Source organism: Ambystoma mexicanum, chromosome 3q (assembly GCF_040938575.1).
Source record: "Ambystoma mexicanum isolate Mex_15411 chromosome 3q, UKY_AmexF1_1, whole genome shotgun sequence".
NCBI lineage: Eukaryota > Metazoa > Chordata > Amphibia > Caudata > Ambystomatidae > Ambystoma > Ambystoma mexicanum.
In genome coordinates, this window is record NC_090926.1 from 1,126,055,278 (window position 1) to 1,126,082,644 (window position 27,367).

General features: G+C 45.5%; 1 protein-coding gene across 1 annotated transcript in view; it reads right to left on the bottom strand.

Annotated features, from left to right (window-relative positions):
* Positions 1-7,451: 7,451 nt before the first annotated feature.
* The window catches only part of RASAL3 (RAS protein activator like 3), a 556,797-nt gene continuing 536,881 nt past the window's right edge, over positions 7,452-27,367 (bottom strand). The window contains exon 18 of the mRNA XM_069603917.1: positions 7,452-8,289. Coding sequence (XP_069460018.1) covers positions 8,140-8,289 — 150 coding nt within the window. The 3' untranslated portion in view covers positions 7,452-8,139. The remainder of the gene's footprint in view (positions 8,290-27,367) is intronic.

The window sequence follows — 27,367 nt, forward strand, 5'->3', positions numbered from 1 at the left end:
ACTTAAAGAGGCTCCATTCGGGGTGTGCCCAATTCCTCTGGCATTCCGGGGCTGTCCGCAAGAAGAGGCAACACATGACCCCATCCTATGAAAAAGGGGGCTTCACAGCTGCAGACCTAACCCTGTACTGGATTGCGGCACAGGCCCAACACGCCACGCACTGGTACGCATATTTAGACCGCCCACACATGTTAAATTAGAAAAACTGGCAGGTGATGGGACCAACATAATGACCACGCTATTGCACCACACATATCAGACAGACGCTCCAGCAGACCCTGTGGCCACCACGATCAGAGCATGGAATCAGATTCTGAACTTGAAACATGAACCTCACCCATACTACAAATGGCTTCCCTTACAACAATTTCCTTGACTTTTCCCCACGCAGGACCAATATTTCATGCGACATTGGGAGGTGTTGTGATACCGAGCATTAACTGATCTATACCCCAACGGTAAATTCATCACCCCCCTAACGTGGCGGCCCGGACATACCAACTCAGGGCTCGAGCTACTCCAATACTACAGACTGAGAGCGGCGGTCCATGCACTGTGGCCCTCCTACCCAGACGAGCCCCCGGACTCACCCGAACTCCAATATATAGCAAACTCTGCAGGGGGCAGGGGCATAATATCCTCTTTGTATAAAATGCAACTGGAAAAACTTAAGAATACGTCCCTCAAACCACGGGATGCTTGGGCGGGAGAGCTAGAAATGGAAGTCGATGAAGGGCTGTGGAGCAAAATGTGTGCACATACGCGTAAAATGTCCCTTAACACAATATTCTGTTGTATACAATACAAACTCTTTAATAGGCTTTATTATACACCGCACAGAATAGCGAAATTTACACACACCCCGACCCACACATGCCCGAAATGTAATTCTGAAGAGGCAGATCACATGCACATGTTTTGGTCTTGTCCGACGCTGAGTGCGTTCTGGCGTGAAGTCACGAATGCACTCTCAGAAATAATTGGGTCCCCAGTGGACCTTGACCCGTTAGCCCTAGTGTTCGGAATATGGTCCGGAGAAAATGCAAAGAAAATGTCAAAATTCTTAAATGTGAGTCCTACTGTTGCTAAGAAATGTATATTACAGGGTTGGAAATGCTGCTCCCCCCACCCTTGAGATGTGGCTGAGTGCCCTTACTTGGATACAAGTGTGCAAGGAAGAGTATATTGGATCCCTGCCCACTACATCTCGTCCAAAGAATGTGTGGACTGAATTCTGCAGCTATCTGAACAGTAGAGACGTGGTTGAGTGGAGCTCCACCTCCCGGCAGGTCTGCCTGCCACACCACCTTGAGTATTGTGCACCTTGCGACACTTTGTGTGGTCAATCCTCCCCCCACCACTCAGAACTGCCATCTATGATGCATGATGTAATGCCTGATTGTGATACTGGGATTTCTGTATACCTCTGCTTATGATGTGCTATACCTGTCTTAACTTTCTGCCAATAAACAAAAGTAAAAAAAAAAAAGGTATGATGTCATGAATGGAATACTAGGAGAGTGACTGGAATGTTGTGTGTGAATGTGATTCCACCGAGGGCAGTTGGAAGATGTAGCCTGGGTGGGGGGAGTGGTCTCCCCTCTGTACTTGCCCATCTCCTTGATGTAACTGATTGACATTGTAAGCTGATTAAAGTATCTTGACACGTACCTGCAGCCTTTTCAGAGTATCCTTTTATTTACAAACATAACAACTGGCGATGAGTTGGTCTTTGCTGAGGATCCAGGAGAACCCAGAAAAGACAGGTACCTGTGAGTGTGTGCCAGAAAGGAGAAAGGAAACTGCTGCGGTGGCGTGCAGCACGGAAAGTCACATCTCAACAGGGAAGAGAGAGGGGGCCCACTGCCACCCAGAGATATTGCTGACCAGCCAAAGTTTGGCACCCAGGCATTGGACACACAAAAGGGATGAGAGAAGGGGCCCACCGACAGAGCGTTTAGGGTCCCCCAGCTCCCAAAAAAGGGAACTAGGCACAGAATGAGTGCCTCGAGGAATATGGCTAGTGGGCTGCCACTGCACCTGGCATCCCTCCCAGAGGGAGTAATTACCATCAGGAGTGACTGTCGCTGCCCCAGAGCGCTGTTATAATGTAGATGTTACAATATAGATTATTATATTAGAGATTGTTATGTTGGAATATTAAATGTTCAGCGTTCTATTTGGAGTCCTCCTCCCGTGTGATTCTGGAACACGCAAGAGAATCACACGGGAAGAAGACTGCTGTTGTATCGGCAGTCGTAGGGGAACTTCCTCTTTAAATAAACAACTCCAAGTAACTGAATATAGCGTTTGGACAATTCATGCTTTTAACATAAAAAGTGGCGACGAGGAGCCGTCGGTTCGTGAATAGGAAGTTCCCCAGGTATACTTTGACTGATTGATGTAAGGAAGTGGAAGAAGATAAAGACGGCCAGGACCCACCCAGCTGAGAGGTACTTGTATAGACATTTATCAGGCTGATCGGAGAGTGAAATGAATCGAATAACAAGGCTCACCGTGTATGAAGTTTTGTGAACTGCGTGATTCAAACGCTGCGCGAGCTGCAGTAACAGCAAATGAAACAGTGTACAGGGGCACGTTGATGACGCATGCACCATAGCAGTGAAGAAACAAGTTGAGAAAAGCACCTAACGACGTGCTTTGCATGCAGCCATCTTTGTTGACAAGTTACCATGGCAACGCTATTCGAAGACGTGTTGCCGGATACAATGGATCGTGGCAATTGAAAGATGAATGTTATACACTAGCAAACAAAGCGTATCAATACACGCTCAAACAAACACTCGCAGCGTCTGCAACGGGCTGAATTAACTTGGCGCGTGAAGTTTAGCCTAGATACAGCACAATCCAATTGAGATATCTGAGCGCTGGATTGTGGCAGGGGTTCAAAAATTGCTGTGTGCCAAAGGGAATTTAATGTATGAAAACATATTACCAACAATAAGGCATAGGAAATTAAGAACTCTCACAGGAGAGCAGATCTTTCTCGGTGGAACAGAAGCAATGCAATGATATGGTAAACATTGTTTTCTCTAGACAACTATCTTATATTTGCAAAGTCATAGAACTGGTTTTCATCCAGCCTGAGAAGATTTGCTTTTGTATCACACGCCCATCATGCAAAACATTGTGGCACCGGTGACATTTTTGGCACAACCTGGCAGTCCTGTCTGCTCATGGGAACAGTGGTTGGACAATTTTCAAGTCTACTTAAGAGCCATTGGTGGAGCAAAGTACAATGATGACCTCAAGGAGGCCACCCTGCTCAATTGTGTGGGTGCAGAGGCATTGAGAATATTCAGAACTTTACCAGATGCTAATGATTCAGAAGAAGGATCTGGAGATACCGCGAGTAGTTCCAGGAAATATGAGACTGCGTTGTCGAAACTTGGCAAACATTTTGGGAACAAGACAAATATAGTTTTGGAACGATATAGATTTTTTTCCAGAAAACAATACAAGAATGAATCTGCACATAGTTCGGTGGTTTACCGGTGGTCCTGGAGTGTTTAATGGGAGCCAGCAGATGGCCTTTGCAGTATTACCAACCGTCCCCCTTGTGCCCGTGATTCCGGCGGCCGTTGGAGAGGAGCTCCATTGAGTTCCCGGCCACGCCCAGACTGGTGACGTCAGCGTGGCTGCTGTGGGTGATGGTGAGGCCCCCAACGTCACTGTGGAATGCTGACAGCATTGCAAGTACTGTCATCAAAGCTGTTAGAAGGACGTGCCCTCAGTGGCAAGGAAGGTTGATTGCTGTAATCCAATGCCCCATCCATGTTCACAGAAGCAACATGGTCTGAGGGGTGTTCAATACCAAGAAACTGAGAGAGCTGAAATCGTCGGCAGCAACTTGTTGAAGTTCAATTCTGGGACGCTAAAGCTGCATACAAGTCCTCTCAAGAAAGGAGATGGTCTGATTGCTGTACAACGGAGCAGATAGTATTTTCCGTTTTCTTTCCGTTGCAGCGTCGAAGAATGTTCAGCTATGCATGCTGTTAGTAAAAGTATAACGTGTGCTTTTCAGAGGTCTTCACTGTTTAAGAAAGTACAGCTACCCTAGCTGTTAGTAAAAGTATAACGTGTGCTTTTCAGAGGTCTTCACTGTTTAAGAAAGTACAGCTACCCTAGCTGTTAGTAAAAGTATAACATGTGCTTTTCAGAGGTCTTCACTGTTTAAGAAAGTACAGCTACCCTAGCTGTTAGTAAAAGTATAACATGTGCTTTTCAGAGGTCTTCACTGTTTAAGAAAGTACAGCTACCCTAGCTGTTAGTAAAAGTATAACATGTGCTTTTCAGAGGTCTTCACTGTTTAAGAAAGTACAGCTACCCTAGCTGTTAGTAAAAGTATAACATGTGCTTTTCAGAGGTCTTCACTGTTTAAGAAAGTACAGCTACCCTAGCTGTTAGTAAAAGTATAACCTGTGCTTTTCAGAGGTCTTCACTGTTTAAGAAAGTACAGCTACCCTAGCTGTTAGTAAAAGTATAACATGTGCTTTTCAGAGGTCTTCACTGTTTAAGAAAGTACAGCTACCCTAGCTGTTAGTAAAAGTATAACATGTGCTTTTCAGAGGTCTTCACTGTTTAAGAAAGTGTAGCTACGCTCCCTGTTTTATTACTGTACTTCTCAGAGGTTACCAGTAGAGGTTGACACAGTAGAGTTTGTCAGGAGATTTATAGTCTAACAGCCGCCTGTTTAGTTTTTTGACATGTGACGCTTAAGAATGTAAAAAAAAAGCAAATGCGTTTGCTAACAACATAGTCATGTAATGACTGTGTTATTTTTTCATTGTAATATTGAAGATCTTGTTGACAGATTAACGTTTCTTCGAGGGTTTTCAGATTTAACCTACTTTAGGGCAGCATGAGCTTTTGCAGAAGCCGTAAAGGGAAATGCTTTAAGCTTAAAGTAGGAGGTGTTGTGTTCTGGTTTGGATGATTGATTAGTGATAATTAGTTGAGGTGTTGATGATTCATGTCGGCAATGTTAGTATAACATTTTTGAGGAATTTCAGGTTGAAGCTGCATTCTGTAAATACAACCCTAAAGTTTTAAGTAATTTTGGATGCAATGCGCATTAGAAGACATGTATTGCCAGAGTGTGTACGTGTCAAACGTTTGAAGGATTTGCAGCTGTTGAAGGGTTCCGACCAGCAACACAGGGTTTTAGAGTAGACTTTTACAACAGCATGTGTGTGCTTTTGTTTTAGTACATGCTAGAGATAATTTGTTTGAGGCTTTGCAGCATGATTAGGTTGCGCACCCCGCAACATGGACTCTTAGACTAGACTTTTACAACAGCATGAGTGCGTAATAGAGTTAGTACATGCTAGAGATAACATTTTATTCTGGAGGGTTTGCAGCAATTTTAGGTGGAGATAATAACCACATGGACTTTTAGTACAGCACATTTATTACTGTTATGTATAATGGTGAGATGGGATCGCCGTGGCTGTCGTTCTTAATTCTGAAGTCTGGCATATGCTTGAACTGATGTGTGTTTTTATGTGCAGTTTAGTGATCAGTGGCAAAAGGCCACTTTCGGTGGTTTGCTGGTCGAGAATGGCTCCTGTTCTAGTGCCAGCTGCCTGTGGCAGAGTTAGCCATTGGATAGAGGCCTTCTCTGTAGCTGATCTTATCCTTAGGTGGGGTTTGTGCTGATCTGTGGGGATGTGACAATAGGCATCAATGGTTGTTTGTCAGTGCCCCACCTAGGATTATTATAGTTTCATTCAATTTCTGTTTTTTGGTTCACCGGAATCATCCTGGATTAATTTTCAGATTATTCTAGAGGGCTGGGCAACTTTCAGCATCTCTTTGTGCCGGTGTTCGCCAGGGGCAGCCGCCTCAGTTGGAGCTTGGCGTGGAGGCTCATGGTGTCTGGCCAACACTTTGGGGTTTTGGTTTGAGTGGGAATTTATTGACCCTGTTGATTTTCACGGCTGCAGGTCGGTTGCCGGCATGGGTCTGTGATGAGTGGGTGTCAGGTGAGAATGTTGTCCAGGGTGTTGTGGTTGAGTATGGATCCGGCTCATGAGACCTCTGGTTGGAATGGTCTGTCATGATCGGTAGTCTTGTATATTGTAGTGGTGTAGCGCGCCACGTGCCAGCCCATATAGGGGCAGTTTTTGCTTGGCGGTGGCAGCCCTGAGGCTTGCCAGTGGCAGTGGTGGATGTGAGGTGACAGTGTTTCTTCATGATGGTTCGGATGTTAAGTTTGTTGGCCCAATGTGGGGCAGGTAGTGCTCCAGTGTGGCAGGCTGGTGACCCGCCAGTGGCAGTGGTGGGTGGAAGATGTCTGTGTGATTGTTGTGATGGTTGTGATTTGTTGCAATGTTGGTGTGGTGCTGCTACCTGTGTGTTAGTTATGCCTGGTTGGTCAGCCATCTCCTTGCCGGTCAAGCAGATGCGCTTGTGTCAGATGGGCAGGTGCATGGTGTGTGTGCAGTGCTGTCTGGTTGCGAAGTGTGCTTGTCCGTGGTGTAACGGAAGGAGGTATGTTGTGACTGACTTTCCTGCTTGGTCCCTGTTTCCTAAATGCATGGGGTGTGAATGCAAGGTATGATGTCATGAATGGAATGCTGGGAGAGTGACTGGAATATTGAGTGTGAATGTGATTCTACCCAGGGCATTTGGAAGATGCAGCCTGGGTGGTGGGAGCCAGTGGGCTCCCCTCTGTACTTCCCCATCTCCTTGTTGTACCTGATGTGACCTGATTGACATTGTCAGCTGATAAGTATCTTCACACGTAACTGCAGCCTTTTCAGAGTATCCTTTTATTTACAAACATAACAAGAACACTACGAAGACAAGAGAGAGGGCAGAAGCTTTCACCAAGGAAAAGGCAAAGTAAGACGAGGAGAAGGTTGCAATGCAGGTGGAAGAGACCCAATAGGTCAGGCTAGTACACTAAACCCAGGAAGAGGATGAACCAGGATGGGTGGTGTGGACAGCAATCCATGGTGACCGCAAGTCAAGAAGGGTGGACTGGACAGTAATACACAGAGATCAGGGAGGGGGAGATTCCTGGACACTCACCCAGGTAGAGGACAAAGCAGGAGGCGTCGTCCGGACATCAACCCAGAGAGAAGTCAAGCAAAGGACAGATGCCTTGACATTATGCCATTGAAAGAACAATAGACAAGTGACCGGAGTACGAACCCTTGAGGGACTAACTGATCGTATTGGGGCACTCCCAAAACACAGATTGACAACCATGCTGATGAAACAAATAAACACTAAAACTGAAAGTCATGTGTACGCCTAATTTCTAACATCATAAAAAACCTGTAACTAATCCCAAGCACACCAATCTGTAACTCATTTCTAGAAGTAGTGCTCTGTGTTTTAAACATATTGGCTATAGCTACATCTACAGACTTTTGAGCATTTCAATGTTATGTCTGACAAAGAAAGATACTGCCAAACTGTTATAATGCAGAGATGGAGGGGTGAGATGTAGGATTTAATAACAAAATAAACGCTTGTAGTTGCATCCATTTATAAAAAACATTGTCAATAGAATAAAATACAAAATCCGAAAATAAGAGAAACAGAAACAGTCTTGTCCCAGGATACATTTAATCTAAGGCTACTAAGTCTCAGCTGAGGTGTCCTAGCATTGTAAAATTATCCTAATAATGTTTGTCTCCATAGGGCATGATCAGATGAAACAATACAGTTCTGACACAATGAGTACAGCAGAATCAGCATTGCCCCTGTACTGATGTGGAGGAACAGCTCTGAGGTTTATGAGCCTCAAGCTCTGGCCACAATGACCACAATGCAGAAAACGTGGTGTAGTATCGGCGTTACCCGGGCACGCTGATCAAAAGCAATACACACATTCCAGCTGGTCGACTCAAGACATAGAAAAAAACACTGTTTAGTTTTATGTGAAGGTGGAGCACCCTTCTACCCAAGACACACTCCTATTGGATAAATCCCATTGCAGAGTCAAGCAGGGAGACTGTCACACAGAACATACAACATGCTTGATTTCTCCGATTCTTTGTAAGGAACTTTTCACAAACTCTCAACAGAGCATCTGTTATCCTTCAGACACAGAGTGAAACCCATGTCTGTGTGCAGAATGATCCATTCTGGAGGAGTTTGATGGTTTCACTTTATTAAAGGGGAGGAGGAACCATTTATGTTCTCAGTGAGCGCAAGAGTTCGGTTTGAGAGAAGGACCGTTGGGTTTTCATCAAGTTGATTCACTCGGGCCAAAATCAGTGTATGTTCTCTCTCCAAGTTTGAAAGGCGATCCTCCTAGAAAACAGGTATGACATCATGTACACTGACAACGAGATTTAACCTCTGCTTGACTTCTTTTTCATTATAAAATGTTTCCTGCATAATATTTATCCATAAAATATCAACACATCAACAGTGCATATTGTATGTACAACAACAAAGATGAAAACTTCAAAAGACTGGAGGACATATCAAAACAAGGAAAAGCAATATATTAAAAAACTCTGGAGCTGCCTAGGACATAGAAGGACACCCCCTGCAGGGGATATTTAACTAAAGCAAAATAATCAGCTGCACCTGAGTAACACAATTTACAATCCATCAAAAAAAGATGCCTATGAGCTTGAACAAGAACAAAAACGTAGTCTCACAAATAATACATTGACAGGACTTTAATAAGGGTATGGGGGTATTTGTTCTAATCGTTTCATAGTGCTTACAGAAAAATAAAAGAATAGGTGATTTAATGTTATGTGGACCTCATCGAGGGGAAATCATTACTGATTGGTAGGACATTAAAACTAAAGCGTGCTTTTTTCACCATTTAGCAGTGTCTATACATCTACTAGGGCAAATGAGCTTGAGATGCTTTATTCCCCCATAATTACTCATTAAAAATGTTCGCTGATTTCAATAGTTTGACAGGTTCAGGTGAATTTGTGTAAGATTAAAGTAGGAAATTCAATAATATGGGGATTAAAACATTTGACTAGAGTCAAGGGGTGTTGCAAAGATGGAACAAATTGACATGAAGCAATTCTCAGTAGACCAAAGATAACAATGGGCTAGAGCTAGAGTTGTCACATCTGATTACATCCTCAATTATAGCTTAGGATAAAAATTGCTTTGGATTAGACCAAACGGATAGCCACAAAAAGAGGAGATAGAGGGCCTTATTACTAGACCGGCAGTAATCCTGCCGGTGTTACCGGCGGTTTGCTGCCGGACTCGTAACATTTTACAAGTCCCGGCAGACCGGGAAGCTGGGTGGCAGACAATGTTAGTCCTCATTCTCATGGAGTCCCAAAGGGCTCCATGGTAATTGGTTCACGGAAGCATCAGCACCGTTACTAACAGTGCCGATGCTTCCGTGATAAGTATGCCTACCGGGGCCACTGCGCCCGGCAGGGTCAGACATGTTGGGCGCAGCGGCCCCGGCAGACAAACTCATATTGTGGCGGTCGGGAACCAAGGGTCCCGGGGAGCTTACCGGCACCCTTTTTTTTTCTGGACTGCCACTTTCATAAATGGGCCCTAGATTTAATAAGTTATTCTATATGTTTAATTCTCAGCTGTCTGTGGCAGGGTGGAATAAGATTGATTTATGAAATGTTTGATAAATGTTCTCCAAGATTAATTTGGTTGGGGTGTTCCCAGCCCCAGATGGCAAACCTGTAAGAGGCTATGGATAGGGCCTTTGATCAACTTTTTAAATTGTCTGAATGGTTTGAATGGGATAATTGTTGGCAAAATGCAAAAGGCCTCCAATAGACAGACCTGTTACTGCGCTTCGTTCATAACCTTTGTGGCGTTAAAGATGTTGGTGAATCTTATGCCGGGAGAATGCTGCCATCCACAAGGAAGGAGGTTGATATTTTTTGGTTACTGGGGATGGGGGGTCCATATTGTAATAGGGCAGAAGCAGAATGAAGCAAATATAAAATACGGACAACCCCTGTCTCCTGTTTTTGTCAGAATTCAGGCCCCACACTATGACACATAGGAGGCTTGTGTCATTATGACATTACCAGACTTAAGATTTTTGTCGTTATATATAGGAAACGTTTGGTTAATTTATTTTTCAACAACAGTTTCCTCTTTGTAGCATTTCATATTAAAAACATAAGAAACAACATAATGATCATAGTGCAAAAAGACATTTTTCAAGGGTTAATATGCAGAAAAAAACACAACACACAGAGTGGCTTCCTTATTATGCCGTATGGTCACAAATTCTTCACTTGTTTCATCCAGGATTTTTCCTTGAAAGGTTTTTTCAAATTCCAAATGAGTTCTTTTTCAGTATGATGTGTCAACGTGTTTTGGCCTATTGTTATGGGATCAACCCCATCCTTAAATGGGTTTTCCCGATGTCTTTTAAAGGCCTTCGTCAGGACAGATGATAGTTCTTTTTGGTAAAGCTTTTTAGTCTTCTAACCCTCAATATAACGTGTTCTTATTTTTCTATAGTAGACTATAACAAGGACAACTTTCTTGTATAGGTCTCATTGAATGGGGTCATTTATTAGACTGGGTTGGATAGATATGCGTCCAGCTGTCGCTTGGCAGGTCATGCTGGCTTGCTTCTCTTCAGGGTGGATTCCTTGTTATCCAACGTGGTTTGGTTGTCAGAGCTGCCGTGTGTATCTCCGTGTGGGAAAGTTTAATGGAAGTCAAGTGTGAGTGATTACCAGTTATTGCCTGACCATAGTAGTGGGACATGTCAGATACAATGCTCGGTTGGGAGTCTGTTTTCGCCCAGAGCAGGCTGACTGTGTGAAAGTGTTTGTGAAGGGAAAGGAGGGGAGGGTAGAGTTTCTAAATATCCTATTGGGTCGGATGGGGTAAAGGTGCTACAGGGAGAGGGATACTGCATCTCGCCATCAGGTGTCACACTCCCACTTCCCGAAGACCCCTCACCCAGGTGATCCTCCCGCACTGGTCCACCCTCAGAGTCTGGGTCCAAAGGCGATGGCCGTGCCCAGGCCACCTGAGAGAGAGACCACCGTGGACTAGCGGGTGAGACACCTTCTGGTTTCTCACAGAGGCCTAACATAAGAATCACATGTTTTTAAGCATTGAGGATTATATTTAGGGACTTCATGACACTGGCATAAAAGCTTAAAATATACTGCAATGATCTAGTGTTCCGAACCAGTAGTACAGCGACAACGGCCCTATCAGCAGTACTGAAACATGAGCAATGACTGATTCAAGAGTACTGGATGAATAATTGGTGTACAAGTTGAAAAATAGGGTGTGAGGAGCCAATAAAGCCCCCATTTGTGCTGTATCCGACCATAGTATTTGTTCCAACATGTAGCACAATTAGAACCTCAACAGGTTAGATGGAATGCCCAAATGAGCAAGAATATATCATAAGATGGCACAGTTGATGGACTCAAAAGCCATGTAGTGATTTATTAGGGTCAATAATTCGGAGACTCTCTTAGTTACTAGGAAGTTGGCCACAAATCGATCTAAATTCAGGGCTTGCTCAATTGTACCAAGATCCTGCTTAACTGCTTAACAAGATGTTTTCCTCTTAGTGCAACTCCCACAATTGCTTGGAAATTAGTCTGCGATTTGGCTTTGAGGAGGTATCATGAAGCACCATCGGTCTGTAGGAGCATGTCTAGGATCTGCTGCCCTTGTTTTAAATTGTGAGTATTTGTTATGTGTCCTGATGGTCCGATAGCACAGCGAGTAGAGCGCTTGTTTTGACATCTGTGCAGAGCCTGCTGACGCAGGTTCGAATCCCGGCAGGGCCAAACTCAGCATTTCATCCTTCCGAGATCGATAAATAAGCACCACACACCGTGGGTAATAATAAGCAGCACTCAGATACCTAAGGCTTCGTAGTGCTATATAAATGCTACATTATTATTATTATTTTATGAGGAACTCATGGTGGCAACAGTAAAGACAGACACAAGGGATCACAGTTCTAGGGTGTTTATTAAACTGTATAAGTAGGTTGGAAAAACCATATTCAAACCCTAAATCGAAGATGGGAGCAAGCTTCGAGAATCAAACAATAATAAGGCAGTTCGAGTGGCGCCTTTTCAAAATAAAAGGGCATATACAAAAAAAAAGATTGCCAATCCTTACGCTAAATAAAAAAGGAAGTGTGACATAATGTTCTTAAGAAAGAATGAATCAGGATGCGGTAGTCGGGGTCCCCGTTCCCCATGTTTTCAGCACGGGACGGTAGGATTCGGGAGCACAGCACACATTTCAGTTTTCCCAGAACGAGCCAATAGTTCCGCTCTCAGCAATCAGGGCCTTCGGTGCTTAAGTCTCTTTTCTACAAAAAATCTCTTTTCTCCGAGGACCTGATGGGTTTTAAAATAAACAAAAGTTCCTTTCTGTTTGTGCTTTGGGTGATGCCTTTTCACCCCTGTGGCCCCCTCTTCCGGGCCCAGATCCACAAAAAGTTCTTAATGATATCAGGACCTTTGGTAGTTAAGATTTCTTTCTTCTGATGGGCCTGACAGTTTCGAAGTACAAACCAAAAGTTCAACACAAAGTTCTAACATTCTTCTCTGGTTGAATTTGGGTGATAGCTCTTCACCCCTTGGTCCTCCTCTTCCGGACTCAGACCCCTCTCGAATATTAGCTTCTCTCCGTCGAGTTCACTCTGGCATGGCATGCATTCAAAGACTTTCCCTGTTGTACTTTTTTTGGTTTCATCCACAGGTGGGTGGGTGTTGGCTTATCACCCTTGGTTCTCCCTCTTTTGGGCTCATATCCTACTTGACTATTCATCTCCCTCCGTCGAGTGCACTATGGCTTTCAATTGAATTTTCATCTGTGATATTCATGAATCTTAAAGTGCTTTTAAACAGTTCACTGTGGACATCTCTCTGCCGGGTTCACTCTTGTCAACACACTGCATATCTGTACTTTAGACTTCCGCTCTGTTAATCGGCATCCCTCCTTCTGGTTTACTCTTGCCAACTTTGTCAATCAGTTCTCATGATGCGGGATTCAGTTCCCTTAGCTTCACAATCTTTTGTCGGTCAAAGACTTTCGACTGTACAGAGGATTTTACTGTACCCCTGTATGACCACTTTGACCGCCTTTCCCAAGGCATTCTGGTAACAGCAGTTTCAACAAGCGGGTAATCGCCCAGAGTTTCCTGAGTGAGCACCCACGTGGTGCCAGACTCCTCTGTTTCTGGTTTTCCCCCTTTTAGTATAAAAAGTTATTTATACTCTTTCACAATTCAATTAGCCGTTTGCTACTTTTGTTCAACACAGTTCGGTTTCTTATCGGCTCTCCCCTCGACTCACCAGCTGTGATGAACCGGTTGGCTTTTCTTCTCTCTGGAGTCAAGGTTGGTACCACAGAGACAAACGTCTCTCCCTGGCTTGGTTATCAGCGGTCCCTTGTACCGTTGACATCTGCTGTAACACACGTTGGCTATTGTTCACAGTCTTACGTTTCCTTCTGCTGAGGTTTCACAGACCTTGGTCGGAAAGGGCAAGGTTGCTTCTCCCCTTGTCATCCTCTCGGTTTGCAACGTTTTTCTCCTCCTTTTGAAGTGCAGTACTGAGTTAGCTCTCTCGACGTGCGGTCTACTTTGCTCGTCTTGTGCTCCACCATTTATCCCTGTGGGGAAGGGAAAGTCAGGTGTGTGCAGTTTTGGTCAATTGTCTGACTTTGCCTGACCATTGTGTTGGGACATGTCAGGTACATGGCTAAGGGGTTAGTCCATCATCCTTCGTGATATGCGAAAGTGTTCTTCGTCCTAGGTCTGTTGATAAAGTGTGTTTGGTATAGTTTGCTAAACAAATGGAAATTACTGGGATTATTAGGGTGGACAAAAGAAAAAAGAGGATTCTCGGAGTTGGGTTTTTCGAGGGTAACAAGGTTTGGCCTCCTAGTTGGTTGGCTATATATGGATGGGTCATTGGATCTGGGCCCGAGAGATTCACTAAGAAGAAGGGAGGTAGGTGTCGTATAGCCTACAAAGGCTGCAGGGGTCTCGTCGTCTTGTCCCTCTTCCTCTGTATAATACCACGCCTCACCTGGGGCCTTTCCCCGAGCACAACCTCCAGGTAATCCTCTCTCTTCCGTCCGCCCCTGGCATCGGGGGAGCCTCTGCCCTTCCCAGGCCACCGGAATAAGGGATTATCAAGGCTGGCTTGGGAGAATACCACCAGGTTTTCACAGTTATAAGTCACGGCAAGACGCCCTGGCTTTGTTGCACACAATACATCATTTTCTCTAGGCATTTGAGTCTCTCTCTTTGCCATTCTAAGTTGGCCACCATTGGTTATCGATTTCCGTCCCACACCAAGATTGCTGCCATCTTTCCCTAGGCCGTCATGCAGAGACGTTCCAACCAATACCTTTCTAGAATGTTATCTCCGTCGCTTGGCTCTATCTTTTCCTTTCTCCTTGTTTTCCACCTTCTTCGCTCCCCTGTTCTTGTTCCCTTCCATCAGTTTCCTTGTCCCTCATCCCTCCTTGACTAAACCTTGTGTCTGTGCCGGTTCCTGGCTCAAAACGACTGAGGCCCATGATCTAAAGGCTGAAAACACCATCCTCAGACAGTATGTGACCACAGGAGATGCAATGCATGCAGAAACGGCCTTTCCGCCTCTGGGGATAGGGCCCTTTTATGGGTCACTTCGAAAGTTGAAATCATTCCTGAATTCCTGTGTTATACAGTTTACGTTTCGACCCATGGCATTCTCAACTGACAGAACGAAGGTGGGGTACCTTGTTTTCAATCTTTCTGGCAGTGCCTTGGCCTGAAATACACCGAAGTAGGAGTGCTCTGTTAGATCAGTATGGCGGTGTTCTTACTGCCTTTAAACACAGGTTCGGATGACCAGCACTGTCGAAAACAGCTCAAGAGACCCTGTTAGATTACCAATAAGGTTCCTCCGATTTCTTAGCATATATCAATAGGCTTAAACAACAAGCTGCTGAAACAGCCTGGCCTGAGGAGGCACAATTCACTTTGTTCAGAAGCAGTTTCTCGGAGGAGCTTAAGGATGAATTGGAACAAATCCCTCACTGTGAGTCTTTTGCAGACTTAATCACGCTGATCCTACAGTTGGACTACCACCTTCAGGAATGGAGAACTGAGAAAAGATTAAACAGAACTTGTGTGGGTCCAGCTAATGCTCTCACACAGAGGGTAGTATGGACACTGAGAACACGAACACCACGGGTGAGCCCATACAGATCCAGGACATCATCTGACATCTGTGTGCAGAAAAAAAGGGCTCATAAATGCAGGCTGGACCTCTGTATGTATTGTACTTCCAATACACATCTGGTAAGAGATGCCATATCGCATCACCAAGGTACACAGGAAATGCCAGCTCCCGTTCTCAATTGGGTCATCGGAACGGGAAACTTGTTGAGACCTGGTTTTCTCTATGACAATAACATGGCTGAAGACACTTTTCTTTTATTTCTTCTTGTGGAAATATCGATCTCTGAGAAATCCTGGAAAGTATCTGCCTTGATTGACTCCTGGGCTACTGGTATTTTTATGGACACTGACTGTGCTAAGGATCAACAAATTACCAAAGCAAGCAAATACATCTCAGTATTAGTCGAAGGAGTTGACGATCGTCCTTTGTCCTCTGGTCCAGTGGTGGAATGTACCGAACCCCTCAGGATGGTAGTGGCTGCCCATCAGGAAGAAACAACCTTTAACCTTATCACCACAACCCACTTCCCCATTATTTTGTTTTCAAATTTGTTTATTGAGATTTAACAAGCACAGAAGGAAAAGAGATGGTTATAGCATTTAATTAAGCAAATGATGGTTGCCCAATTAGTGGTTAAGAACATGACCGTATGCATCAAAATAAACATAGTTAAACAATAAACCAAACAAAGCAAACAAAAATAAGATTCTCCAGGCATTTTAACTAGGCTCTGGCGTTGAGCCAATGATTCAGTAAGTATGGTGGCAGAGGTATATCGAATTGAGTATTTCATGGGTGACAATGTGGCAATAGGACACAGGTAGACTCAGATTCAGGGGTGTGTGAGAACCGAAAAAAAATTATGTGCACATAGGAAACCACAGTTAGTGGGGGCAAAGTGTTCATGGGGGCTTCTCGTCGGATGGGTGGAACATGTCATAAACAAGCGTTTTCCAGGATTCGTATGAGTCTCCGGGGGTATTATCTAGCTGGTGTAGTGACCTAGCCCAGACTTTGGTTTCAGCTTCACTCCAAATTTCAAGTTCGCACTACCATTGTTGATATTACGGGCCCCCAGCTGACTTCCAGGACATGGCAAATCAGGGCGTGGCAAGAATGCAGATCAGATTAATGTATTTAGTAATGTGTTTGTACTTGCTATTCCTAGGGTATACGCCGAAGAGCACTCCATTGGTCTGCAATTGTATCTGGTAACACCTGCCCTTTTGCAAGCCTGTTCAATGCAAACCCAAAATCCTTGCGCCTTCATGCAGTTCTAGAACATGTGTATTAGGTCTGCATCATCCTGATGACACCAAGGACACGTCGGGTGCTCACCTTTGTTGAATTTAGCCACTCTAGTGGGTGTCATATATGCACTGTGGAGCATGTTTATTTAATTAATTTGAATCAAACATTTCGAGATACCTCCCTGGGAAAACTGAGTATCAATTCCCCCTCCCGCTCTTTAATAACAGTTCCCAGGTCTGAATCCCAGTGTGCTTTCAATTTAGGTCCCCAAGGGTTAGCCCTGTTCAACAGGTAACCGTATAATCTAGACACAGGCCTCCAGCCATCCTCCAGGATATACATCAAGGCTTGTAGCTCAGTTTCTTTAGGTTCAAGTGGCCACCCATACCATGTATATCTGGCCACAGCTACCACCTTCATGTACAGTAATAATTGCCCTTTGGGAAGACCAGTGTGTTGGGCTAAGTTCTTGGGGTCCCTGAATTTGTTGCCTTCAAACATGTCTCCCCAGGTTGAGATACCCCATTCTTCCCAGTGCCTTAGGCCCAGGAGGTCCTCTCTATTCCTACAAACGCCAGCTGCTATTGGGACATTGGGCGAGTAAGGGCACGAGATTTGGAGCAGCCTCATCGTTCTGGACCATATCTTCCTACCCACATCTACAAGTAATGGCAAGGGGTTCAAGCCACATCGTTGAGGCGGGGAGGAGCCACCAGCCGCTGCATTAACAGCTACTCAGAAATGATATCATCAGACAACCATTTTGCCACAAAGCTGAGTTGTGCCACCAGGTAATCAAACTCCAAGTTTGATTGCACACCACCTTCTTTCTAAGGCAAACACAATACTGCGAGAGCAACTTTGTGTCGGGCAAGGCCCCACAAGAATCCCCTAAACTGCGTGTCTAATAGGCAAAAGAAAGGGGCCTTGATATAGTAGTGTACATTAGTGAAATAATACAGAAATCTAGAAAGGACTATCATTTTTATAATTGCTATTCTACCTATAACTGAAAGCGGCAGATAGGATCAAAAAGATGTGTGTGTGTCCTCTGGTGTATGCCTGATCTGAACTCCCAAGTGTCTGAAGGAGTGCATTTCACACAGAAGTCACAGTTCCGGCAGAGCGGTTTCACTCACCCCACAAAAGCCAGCCAAAGGAAAGAGGCAGGACTTCATTCTGTTGCAAAATTGTCCAGTACGTCAGATCCATTGGTAAGTTGTGTTGAGGTTTGCACAGATAGAGCAATACATCATCAGCATATAGTGACAGAAGATGTCTGGTCCCACCCACCATGCTACCCGCCCCAAATAACTTCTGACGCAAGTAGGCCACTAGGGGTTCCAGAGCCAATATATACAGCATAGGTGACAGCGGGCAGCCTTGCGCGTCACCCGCTGAATGTGCCACATTTCTGATAAATGTCTGCCAGATTTGACCTTGGCTACAGGCGAGGAATACAACAGTCCAACTCAGCAAACACAACTCTCTCCAAACAACCATTCCCAGTAAAGAGAGTCAAAAGCCTTAATTGCGTCAAGTGATGCCACCACACAGTGCCTTGTACCAGAGTTGTTCTGTTCGATGATATGCTATGACCAGGGACAAACCCGGTTTGGTCAATGTGTATCAGATCTGCAATTACCTAACAGAGCCGCTCGCCAGCACTGTGGTCAGTATTTTCATGTCATAGTTTAGCATGGCGAATGGGTGATATGAGTCACATCTGTCCACTGGTTTCCCGGGTTTAGGTATGAGGATTACCAAGGTTTCTCTCATGCTGGCCGGGAGCATGCCTTTAGAGTATGCTTCTTCATAAACCTTAATTAGTACCAGAGCTAACGTAGAGCTGTATGCTTTATAGAATTCTGGGGGATGCCCATCACTACCATCACCAGGCGGTTTACTTGTAGTAAGCGAAGAAATGGCTTTGCTGACCTCAACAGTGATGGGTTGATCTAGTAAAGCTTGTGGTGTGTCTGTAAGCTTCGGGAGTGCGATAAGGGAGAGAACCACTTCCACTTCCCCGGGGGGTATCTGTTAATCGTGACTATATAGTTGAGAGTAGTACGTGGCAAAGATATCATTCATCGCACTCTGGGAGCTCCATGGGGCCCCACATTCATCATGTAGCAAAGTAGTGAGTGGTCTAGGGTGCTCTCATTTACAAAGCCATGACAGCAGCCTCTCGGGCCTGTCCCCTTCCGCGTGTGCCCTAGTGGTTTGCGTGATGTAGTCAAACTTAGATAACCTTTCCCACGCCTCAAGGCAACTGGCCCTGGCCTTGGCTAATGTTTCTTCATCAGACCGCAGGCCCGAGTGCTGAGCCTCCAGCCTACGGATCTGTTTCTCCATGACTTCTAACTCCTCCCGCAGCGCCCAGCGGATTCCCCCAGCGCTAGCTATAATTTCTCCTCTAGTCACCACCTTCATGGTTTCCCATATAGTGTCCCATACCACACTACCTACATTATGTTCTAAAAATTCAGATAGAGCGGTTTATCATTTGTTTTTAAAGATTTCATCGGTCAGGGGTCCAGAAGGCATGTGCCACATCGGAATTGGGGGGCTAGGGTTCCGAATATTCCATGTGATCACCAGAGGGGAGTGGTCACATATAGAACGTCCCAAATACTCAGCATTACAGACGTCTGTCATCTGTCGTGGCCCCACAACTACATAGTCGATTCTAGTGTGCAGATCGTGGGGGGAGGAGTAATAGGAATAGCCCTTAACCTCTGGGTGTAGTTCCCTCCAGACATCCACTAAATCCAAGTTAGTTAGTGCGGTATTCAGAGCTACTGTTGCTGACGATGGGCCACCCCGTGGGGAAAGGGATCTATAAAGTGCAGTGTCCCTGACGCAGTTAAAGTCACCCTAGAGAAAAAAAACTGTTGCGTTGAAGTGATATCCGGGCACACAGTATGTGAACATGGAATGCTATGATTCGGCAAATATGAATTGACTATATATACTTCTATGTTATCAAGGTAATCTCTAAGGATCAAGTACCGCTCTTCCTTGTCCTTATCCACTTCTAAAAAGTGGAATGGCAGTTTTTATGTTTGTTTGTTTATTCATGCTTGTAACACGCCGAAAGCCTGCGGGCATCAGTGTGCGGAAACACAGAAGATCTACGAATGTCATAAAGCCAAGCTAACAGTAGTGGAGATAGACTATCTGACTTTTATCTGGTAGTGTAGTTTAGTGAATCGTCGATCCATGTAAGCACTCCCCTTGAATATTTAGAATATGTAGCACCATAACCCATCCAACCCGAGTGCCATGGCGCTTTCCAATCCTATGTCCAGTAGGTGAGTCTCTTGAATTAAGGCTATGGGTATCTTTTTCCGTTTCAGGTAGTACTTCACCCAGTTCCTATGGAGGAAGGTGCCCAGCCCGCGCACATTCCAAGTCAGTATTTTAATGGGTGCCATCGTCATGATATTTGCCAGATAGACCGTGCAACGGACAAGCAGTCTCGTCCCAACCCTGCAAGGTAAGCAGAAACCCCATCCAACCCGCCAGCATCCACGTTATCCGTCCAGTATATATGGCAGCAAATGCTTCCCAATCACCCCGTTCCCGTTCAGTTGCTCGCCACAGTTGACTTCATGCAAGCCAGAAAGCGTGGAGAAAACAAAACAAACAATAATACAAATCAAACTGTGTAACATCACCCAGCAGTCATATGACGCTCAGGCGTTCCTGTACTACCAGGGCCTGAACAGGCTATTGTGTATAGGGTAGCAGGGGTCAGCAATAGGCTGGCATCCATTGTAAAGTTAGGGCAGGCAGATAAGTTCAGCGGTGGGCAACTGAACGTTGCCCCCACTGAACAACAGAATTATTCAGGTGGTTATCGGCCAGTGCGAGTAGTGTGGCCCAGGGCACACATTTATACATTCCAAAGGCACAACTTTAGCAGGTGTAGCAGTATGTGCAGGTGCTATTCTTAAATCTCCCTGCAGTCCGCAAACTCAAGTCAAATTTCCTCACAGGATTGTGGGGGGAGCCAGAAGGTCAGGCGTGCGGCAAGTGTGAGATCAGGTTGGGCAGTAGTGCTCAGTAAGTCAGGCATTGGCCTCATCTCCGCTGGCCAGGTTGTTATGCTCCAACCACATGGCTGCTGCTGCGGGAGTATCGAGGGAGCGTACTCTGCCATTATGGATAATCTTTAGCCGAGCAGGGTACAAGAGCATATATTTGAGGTTCAAGAGCCTACATCTTGTCATGACCGGCACAAATGAGTTCCTTAGAGTACTTCAGTAGCACATCCCTGTTGCGGAAATTCAGGATCTTCGCGATGACCAGTCTAGGATGGGAGCCCGTTGGAGGTCACTTCTGAAGTGATCAGTGGGCTTGCTCCGCTGCAAAGCCCTGTGACAGATTGCCAGGCTCGATCTCCTGCAGTAGCAAGTTCTCAATGTATAAGGTCGGATCTGAACCCTCCACACTCTCAGGTAGGCCCAGTACCCGTATATTGGTTCTGCGACCCTTGCCCTATGCGTCTTCAGCGTGTAGTTCCAGTATTTCTATTCATATTTCTCCTCTCCAGTTCTTTGAACCATGTCGCCAAATCATTGGTGATGTCAGCTGTTTCTTTCAGAGTCAGTTCAATCAGTGTGACCCTCTCAGCTAGCTGTCCAATGTCTTGCCGAAGCAGTTGGACATCAACTTTGACCTCATCTATCCTTGTCTCCAATGATGATCTCAAAGCGGCTATTGCAGCCAGGACCTGGTCTTCCTGTTGGGCTTTTCCTGAAATGTCCATTTCCGCTTGTATAACAATCGTATTTTGTGGGGGCTCTCGTTGTTTGCTTTGACTGGCGAGCGAGTCCATGATGGGTGATTTGCCTTTGCTCTTGGTGGGAGACATTGTGCCGGACAGCAATCAAGTCAAGGAAAGGTGTGTGTCCCAATACGCATTCAGAAATTACGTGAAGTAGTGTGGGTTGAGTGGGTATCTACACGTAGCACTGTGCATGGTGGCGTTTGTACATATGCTTCAGGGTACAAGGATTGCAGGCGCTGTAGGTTGTGGAGCGCATGAGTCTGCCACCAGTTGTGTTGGAGCAGCCAGCGGGGCATCAGGGTGCAGAAGCAGGCAGCCCCAGTTGGTAGCTATGCACCCAATCGAAAAGTTCCAAAGGGGATGAGTGGGCAACTCCTCCTGGCACAGTGCCTGTTGGTTGCTTTGTGTGGACTCAAAGTACAGACCTTGTGTATTAGGATATAGTGCTCCCGGGGACAATACTCAGCATGCCGTATTAATAGGAGGGATGTCAGAGCTTAGAGGTGGTCAGGCAGTCACCATTGCCCTCGTGGAGATATGCTAGGTTCTAACTGGGTTTTACAGTGCAAGGCCTCTGCAATTAGCCAGCAGCAATGATGCACTTTGGTTAAGGAGTTCAAGCATGCAAACCTCCTTGCAAGCACACGTTTCTAGGGCTGGTAACAATGATGTGGCTTAGGAAGGCATCAGGCTCCAGAAAACCCCCTCTCTGTTTGGACCGGGTGCCAGAGGGGGAGGTGGTATCTCAACTCAGCGGTTACGCTGCACAGCAACAGTGTCAATATTATGTGCTCTTCAGCTCCCAATCCCCAGCTGACATCTTACCGGGGAGGAAGGCAGGCTGGCGTCTTTGCGGGCATGTATACAGTTATTCAATTTCTCCCCTCCTCTCACCGTGGTGTGTCGAGGTGGGGCTCCCTCGTCTGCAAACACTGGCACAGCGGTGCGTTGAGCGAGGACAGAGCGTTCCTCACAGCCCACGCACCACACGGCTGCCAGCACCTGACAGAGGGGGACCGCTGAGGAGTTATGGCCACCTCAACTTTAGCAGGAAAATCCTTGTGGGAAAGTATCACAATGTGGATGGCCCGGAAAGTGCACATGGGGCTCAAGTACTTCTCCATTGTTCCGTGGCTTTTCCCTTAGCTGCAACGGCGGCTATCTTGGTTTGAAGCTCAAGTTGGGCAGCCTACTCCTGCTTCCAGGCTACAGTCTCCAGTACCCCGTCCTCGTCTGCCTCATTAATGAGTCTCAACCGTCATGTACATATGGGGATCTCTCCTATACCTCCTTTCTTTGCTTCTCCACTGCTTCTCTATTTCATCTCCTCCTGTCATTCCTCCACTCCTTGCCACATGCGTGTACCCCCACACATTCTTCACTCCACCCTTTCAGGCTTATAACATGCCTACCTCTTTCTTTCAATGCCACCTGGGTAAACTCTGCAGCTTTCACATGCCTTGGCAAGGATTTTAAGCCAGGGTTTGCTACACCCCAACAGAACACGGGTAAAACATTTGATTCTGGCGCTAAGCTGTTTGTAAATGATCCTGCAACTGCACAGACCTCTATTGCATATTTGCCTGTTTTTTCTGCACTATAGTATATAGGGCCAAGACCTTTTAGCAGAGCTGTAAAGATTTGGCTGTGCTCAGTGGACCTTCATGTTGTATTTGTGTATATATTAATCCAGGTGTTCTAGCTTACAGTTCCCTGGTTTCAAATTGGCATTGTTTACTAGCACCAGTAAGGGGCTTTGCTATTCTGCTTGAATGCCACACCAATGGATTTCACAAAGGTCCTACTTTCCATGGTTACCTTACTCTTCTTCCATCAGCACAATGCTGCATCCCACCCAGGACATGCTATCTTCTTTACTGAGTGGGCCCTTTTCATCAGGAGTGTGGTGTTTCATCAACAAACCTAGCATGATATGATATGGCATTTATAATGCGCCTATACACAAGTGTTTCTAGGCGCGACGAGGGAGGGGGAACAGAGGGAAGACAAAGACAACTATCTTACTAGGCCAGGTGACAGTGAGATCGCACAAGTGCAGGGGAAGGGGGGAAAGGATAAGTGCGGGGGGCAATGGGGGAGTGCAATACATAGGATCAAAGGTAAAGAATAAATAAAATAAATAAAAACAATAGGTAAAAGTGTGGCCAGCTAGGGGCAAGTGTAGACATCAAGTGTCAAGAGCTGGTGTGGACTGTAGGGATACAGAAACAGCCCCCAAGTGCAGGGGTTGCCTGGAGGCAGTGCAGGAGTGCAGCTGGTGGGGGAGGGGACCTGGGCCTGAGATCAGAGGGTATCCAGGTGACCAGTGCAATTTCAGTCAGGCCTTCAGCAGGGGAGAGGTGGAGAGAAAGCAGAGGCAAAGAGGAAGGTCTTGAGGTGCTTCCGGAAACCAGAGATGGTTCTCCTCAAGTTTCAGGGAGGCAGGGAGGCTGTTCCAGAGGGAGGCCCTAGCCGTAGAAAAAGTTCTACCACCATCTTGTTGCTTGGAGAAGCGACTAACCCTGAGGGAGTTGGAGGCAGATGAGCGAAGAGCTTGAGAAGGAAGACATTTAGGAAGAGAGAGATGGAGGTATTGAGGCCCCAGGCCCCAGAAGGCCTTGTGGACAATGCAGAGAGTTTTGAACTTAATCCTCGCAGCCACTCAGAGCCAGTGCAGAGATTTCAGTCCTGGAGAGATACAATCCCTGGGCTTGAGGCCAAGGACAAGTCTTGCAGTCCTGTTCTGAATGAGTTGCAGAGGATGGAGAGTAGAAGCAGGCAGATTTAGAAAGAGGCTGTTGCAGCAGTCCAGCCTAGAAAGAACCAGAGCTTTGGAGACAGTGAGCTTCTGGGGAAGGAGAGAAACGGAAGAATACCTCTGAGGAGGTGAAGCTGGTAGTGTGACTTCTTAGAGATGTCATAAGTGTGAGGAGAGAAGGAGAGAGTGGAGTCATAGATGACTGAGACGTTGCGGAAGGGAGCCTGAAAATGAGCTGAGTGTCATCCACATAGCACTGAAAGTTGGGGCAGAGAGCGGCAATGCGGTTGGAAAAAGTGCCAGGTATTGGTTGAACAGCCAGGGAGAGAGGTTAGACCCCTGGGGAACACCACAGGTAGAGGTAGAGATAGAGATAGAGGAGAGGAAGGACCCAAGTTGGACTTGGGTGGGTCAATTAGAGAGGAAAGAGGTCTGCCAAGCCAGGGCCTGATCGGTGATACCCAGGTTATCATGGAGACTGTTCAGCAGGATGGCATGGTTGACCGTTTCAAAGGCAGAAGAGAGATCAAGTAAGATGAGTACACAGGGCATGATGGCTTCTTGGCCGCCTTCCCTCATTCCAGTCTTTGGAAAAGGACTTTTTAACTTTATATTCTCAAAGCTTGGCCTCTATTACCCAAGATCAGGGGCGTTGCTAGGGGGGGGCTAAGGGGGCTATAGCCCCTGATCTTTTGGTTGTAGCCCCGGATAGAATCTCAGGAGCTACAGCCAAAAGACTAGCTAGCCCCCAGTCCCAACAGTTCCGACATCAGCTTAGCCCCGGGTCTTTTCCAGACCTAGCAACTCCCCTGCCCAAGATGAATTAATTCCTGCCCTATCATGCTGGTCTGGCCCCTTGCAAAGGTAGACTTCCATCTCCTTCAAGGTCTATCTTCTAGTCTCCTTAACAGGAGATAATTATTTCTATGGATTCCTCTGAACTCAGGAAGGCGGGCACATTTTTGATTGAGGCAACACAACCTTTTGACAGCTCATCATTAAAAGCTGGTCACCACTATAGGTGGACATATTTAAAACACATGAAAAAAAAACAAGGCTGGTCTCTCTAGTTTCAGAATATCTAATATTAACCAATGTCACCATGGCACTTTCATGGAGGCTGGACTTTGTGTTTCGAGGAGAGAGGGGATTGCTTCACCTACCCCTCCACTGCTGAATTTGAGAGACCATTCCACCTGACGAGTTGGCTTGTGGCCAACTCCATGTTTCCAAGTCAAACGTCTTGTCCAGTGGTAACAAGAGAGAGCCATATGCAGGAGGAAGTAATTAAAGTAAACTTTACACACACACACCAGCCACTCTCTGGCCCCTTCCACAGGGATATGAGTAAGGGCTACCATGTTTCAAAGTGGAAATAGTAAACTGTGTAGTATCGAAGACAGGTTTTTTTTTTGGGGTGAGCAGTGTAAGCTTGTCATGGCCTTTTTTCAAAGAAGAACAAAGCAGAAGCTTACATCTTCAAGGAAAAAACACATAATGAGACAACGGGCTAAGCACAGGGCTCGTTTTACAGCTACAACATTCTTTTCTAGAATGCCCCTTGCTTTTGTCCGAATAAGTAACCCTCCCTGGAATTTGAAGGACTTATTTAATATTATGCCACTTGATGTTTTCATTCAACCCTCCCACATGGCTGTTTGTTAAGAAGATAAGTTTTTGCTCCAAATTAATTTGTTTTCTATTGATTTCTTCCTGTGATCTCCCTTTCACCTTCTTTAGGATACACCATTCAAATTCCATAAAAGAATGACCCATCTCATCATAATGTTTCACTAGCAGAATCTCAATGATAGCCCTGTGCTCTTTGGTGAATGGAGTTTTGCATTTCTTGTCATGATAATCTAATTCAGTAGTCATCATTGTGTTGCCAGTGAAGAGAGCTAATGGGCAATATATCGTAACTGCACAGCATTTATTTACATTCTGAACTCAGGTATTTTGTTTTTTCATGTATCAATCTGTGGTTGATTTTTGCTAGGTGCAGTGGTGTGGCATTTCTTTGTTTGAAATATGAGGAAAATGGGGTCATTCGGGCTAATCGCTTGTAACCATCTAGACATATTGGAGGTTGATGTCCACTACTCTCCTGTTTTGAATGTACGCCAGACGGTGGTAATGCCCCCAATGTAGTCGAGAAGGTGTTTAATGGCCAGGGTCAGATTAATCAGCGTCCAACGAAGCCTTTAGGTAGGCTCTGTTTATTGAACCTCTTGCAGCAATAACGTTTTTAGGTCGTCCAGGCAACAAGGTTTATAATGATGCGCGACATCATCACACAACGTATAGCGCAATGACGTCAGTTCGTTGCGTGATGACGTGACGCAATCCGCTCGTTTTTGTTGACCGCGGCTGCTGGTCGCATAGAGTTACATCCGAGCGGATCAGTGGAGACACTTCACTAGATTCCAGCGTCCAATTATGAAAGGTAAGAGAGAGGCTAGAGCTAGTCTGGAACTAGCTTTGCTATTTTTGAGTTAGTGATATCCTTGCGATCAATGCCATGTGATGGCTAACATTGCCTTTTGGGTCTGTTTTGATTTCACCTTCAGGCTGGGGTCGTGATGTTGTTTGCCTGGAACTATCTTGATGGAGGGGAAGACACTGGAGACAGATTGTCCCTGAGTGGCGCTGTTTTTTCTGATTGAAAGAAAGCAGCCAGCACGAGCAAGGTAAGGGGTTTTGGGTTTCAGAGTATGTAGGTGCATTACCTTACATAGACTTTGAACTCGTCAAATGCCTCGTTGTCACCCCCCTCTTTTAGAAATCAAACGTCTGGAACTGAGGGATAGCAGCTTTCACTTGAAGACCCCCAGGTTACTTTTCTCCACGAGAAGAGACACGTTTATGGGTGAGGTTAAAGTGTGTGTTTTACGGTCCCCATTGGTTGGGCTAACTTGTAGAGGAAGTAGGAATTATATACCATTGTCTTTATTAAGGTTAGCTTTTTGTAATTGGGTTTAGGTACCGGTCTTATAGAGTGAACCCTCTAATCTACTAGAAAAGTGAAGAGCAAGAATTGGAATTTCTAGGAAGTTTTGAAGACATTTATCTCTACAGACTCTTGGTTCAGGTATATTATTAATTGTATACCATTCCACCCTATCAGTGATTAGGGTTTGGCTAGATTGAATAATTAGACCCAAAATGCCCATTTAGTAATGTGTTTGTCTTTGTATGTACCCTTAGATTTAGGAATCTGGTGTGTAGAAGAATGAAAAGGATCTACCTGAAGCACAAGACACATTTCTGCCCCTTTTGAATGTCCAGTTACTTGCAACATTAAGGACAGAAACTTATATAAGTTGGGCTTTGTTGACACAGTGGGGAATAAGAGAAATTAAGTTGCTACTTTGTTGCAGCATCAAGCATTTG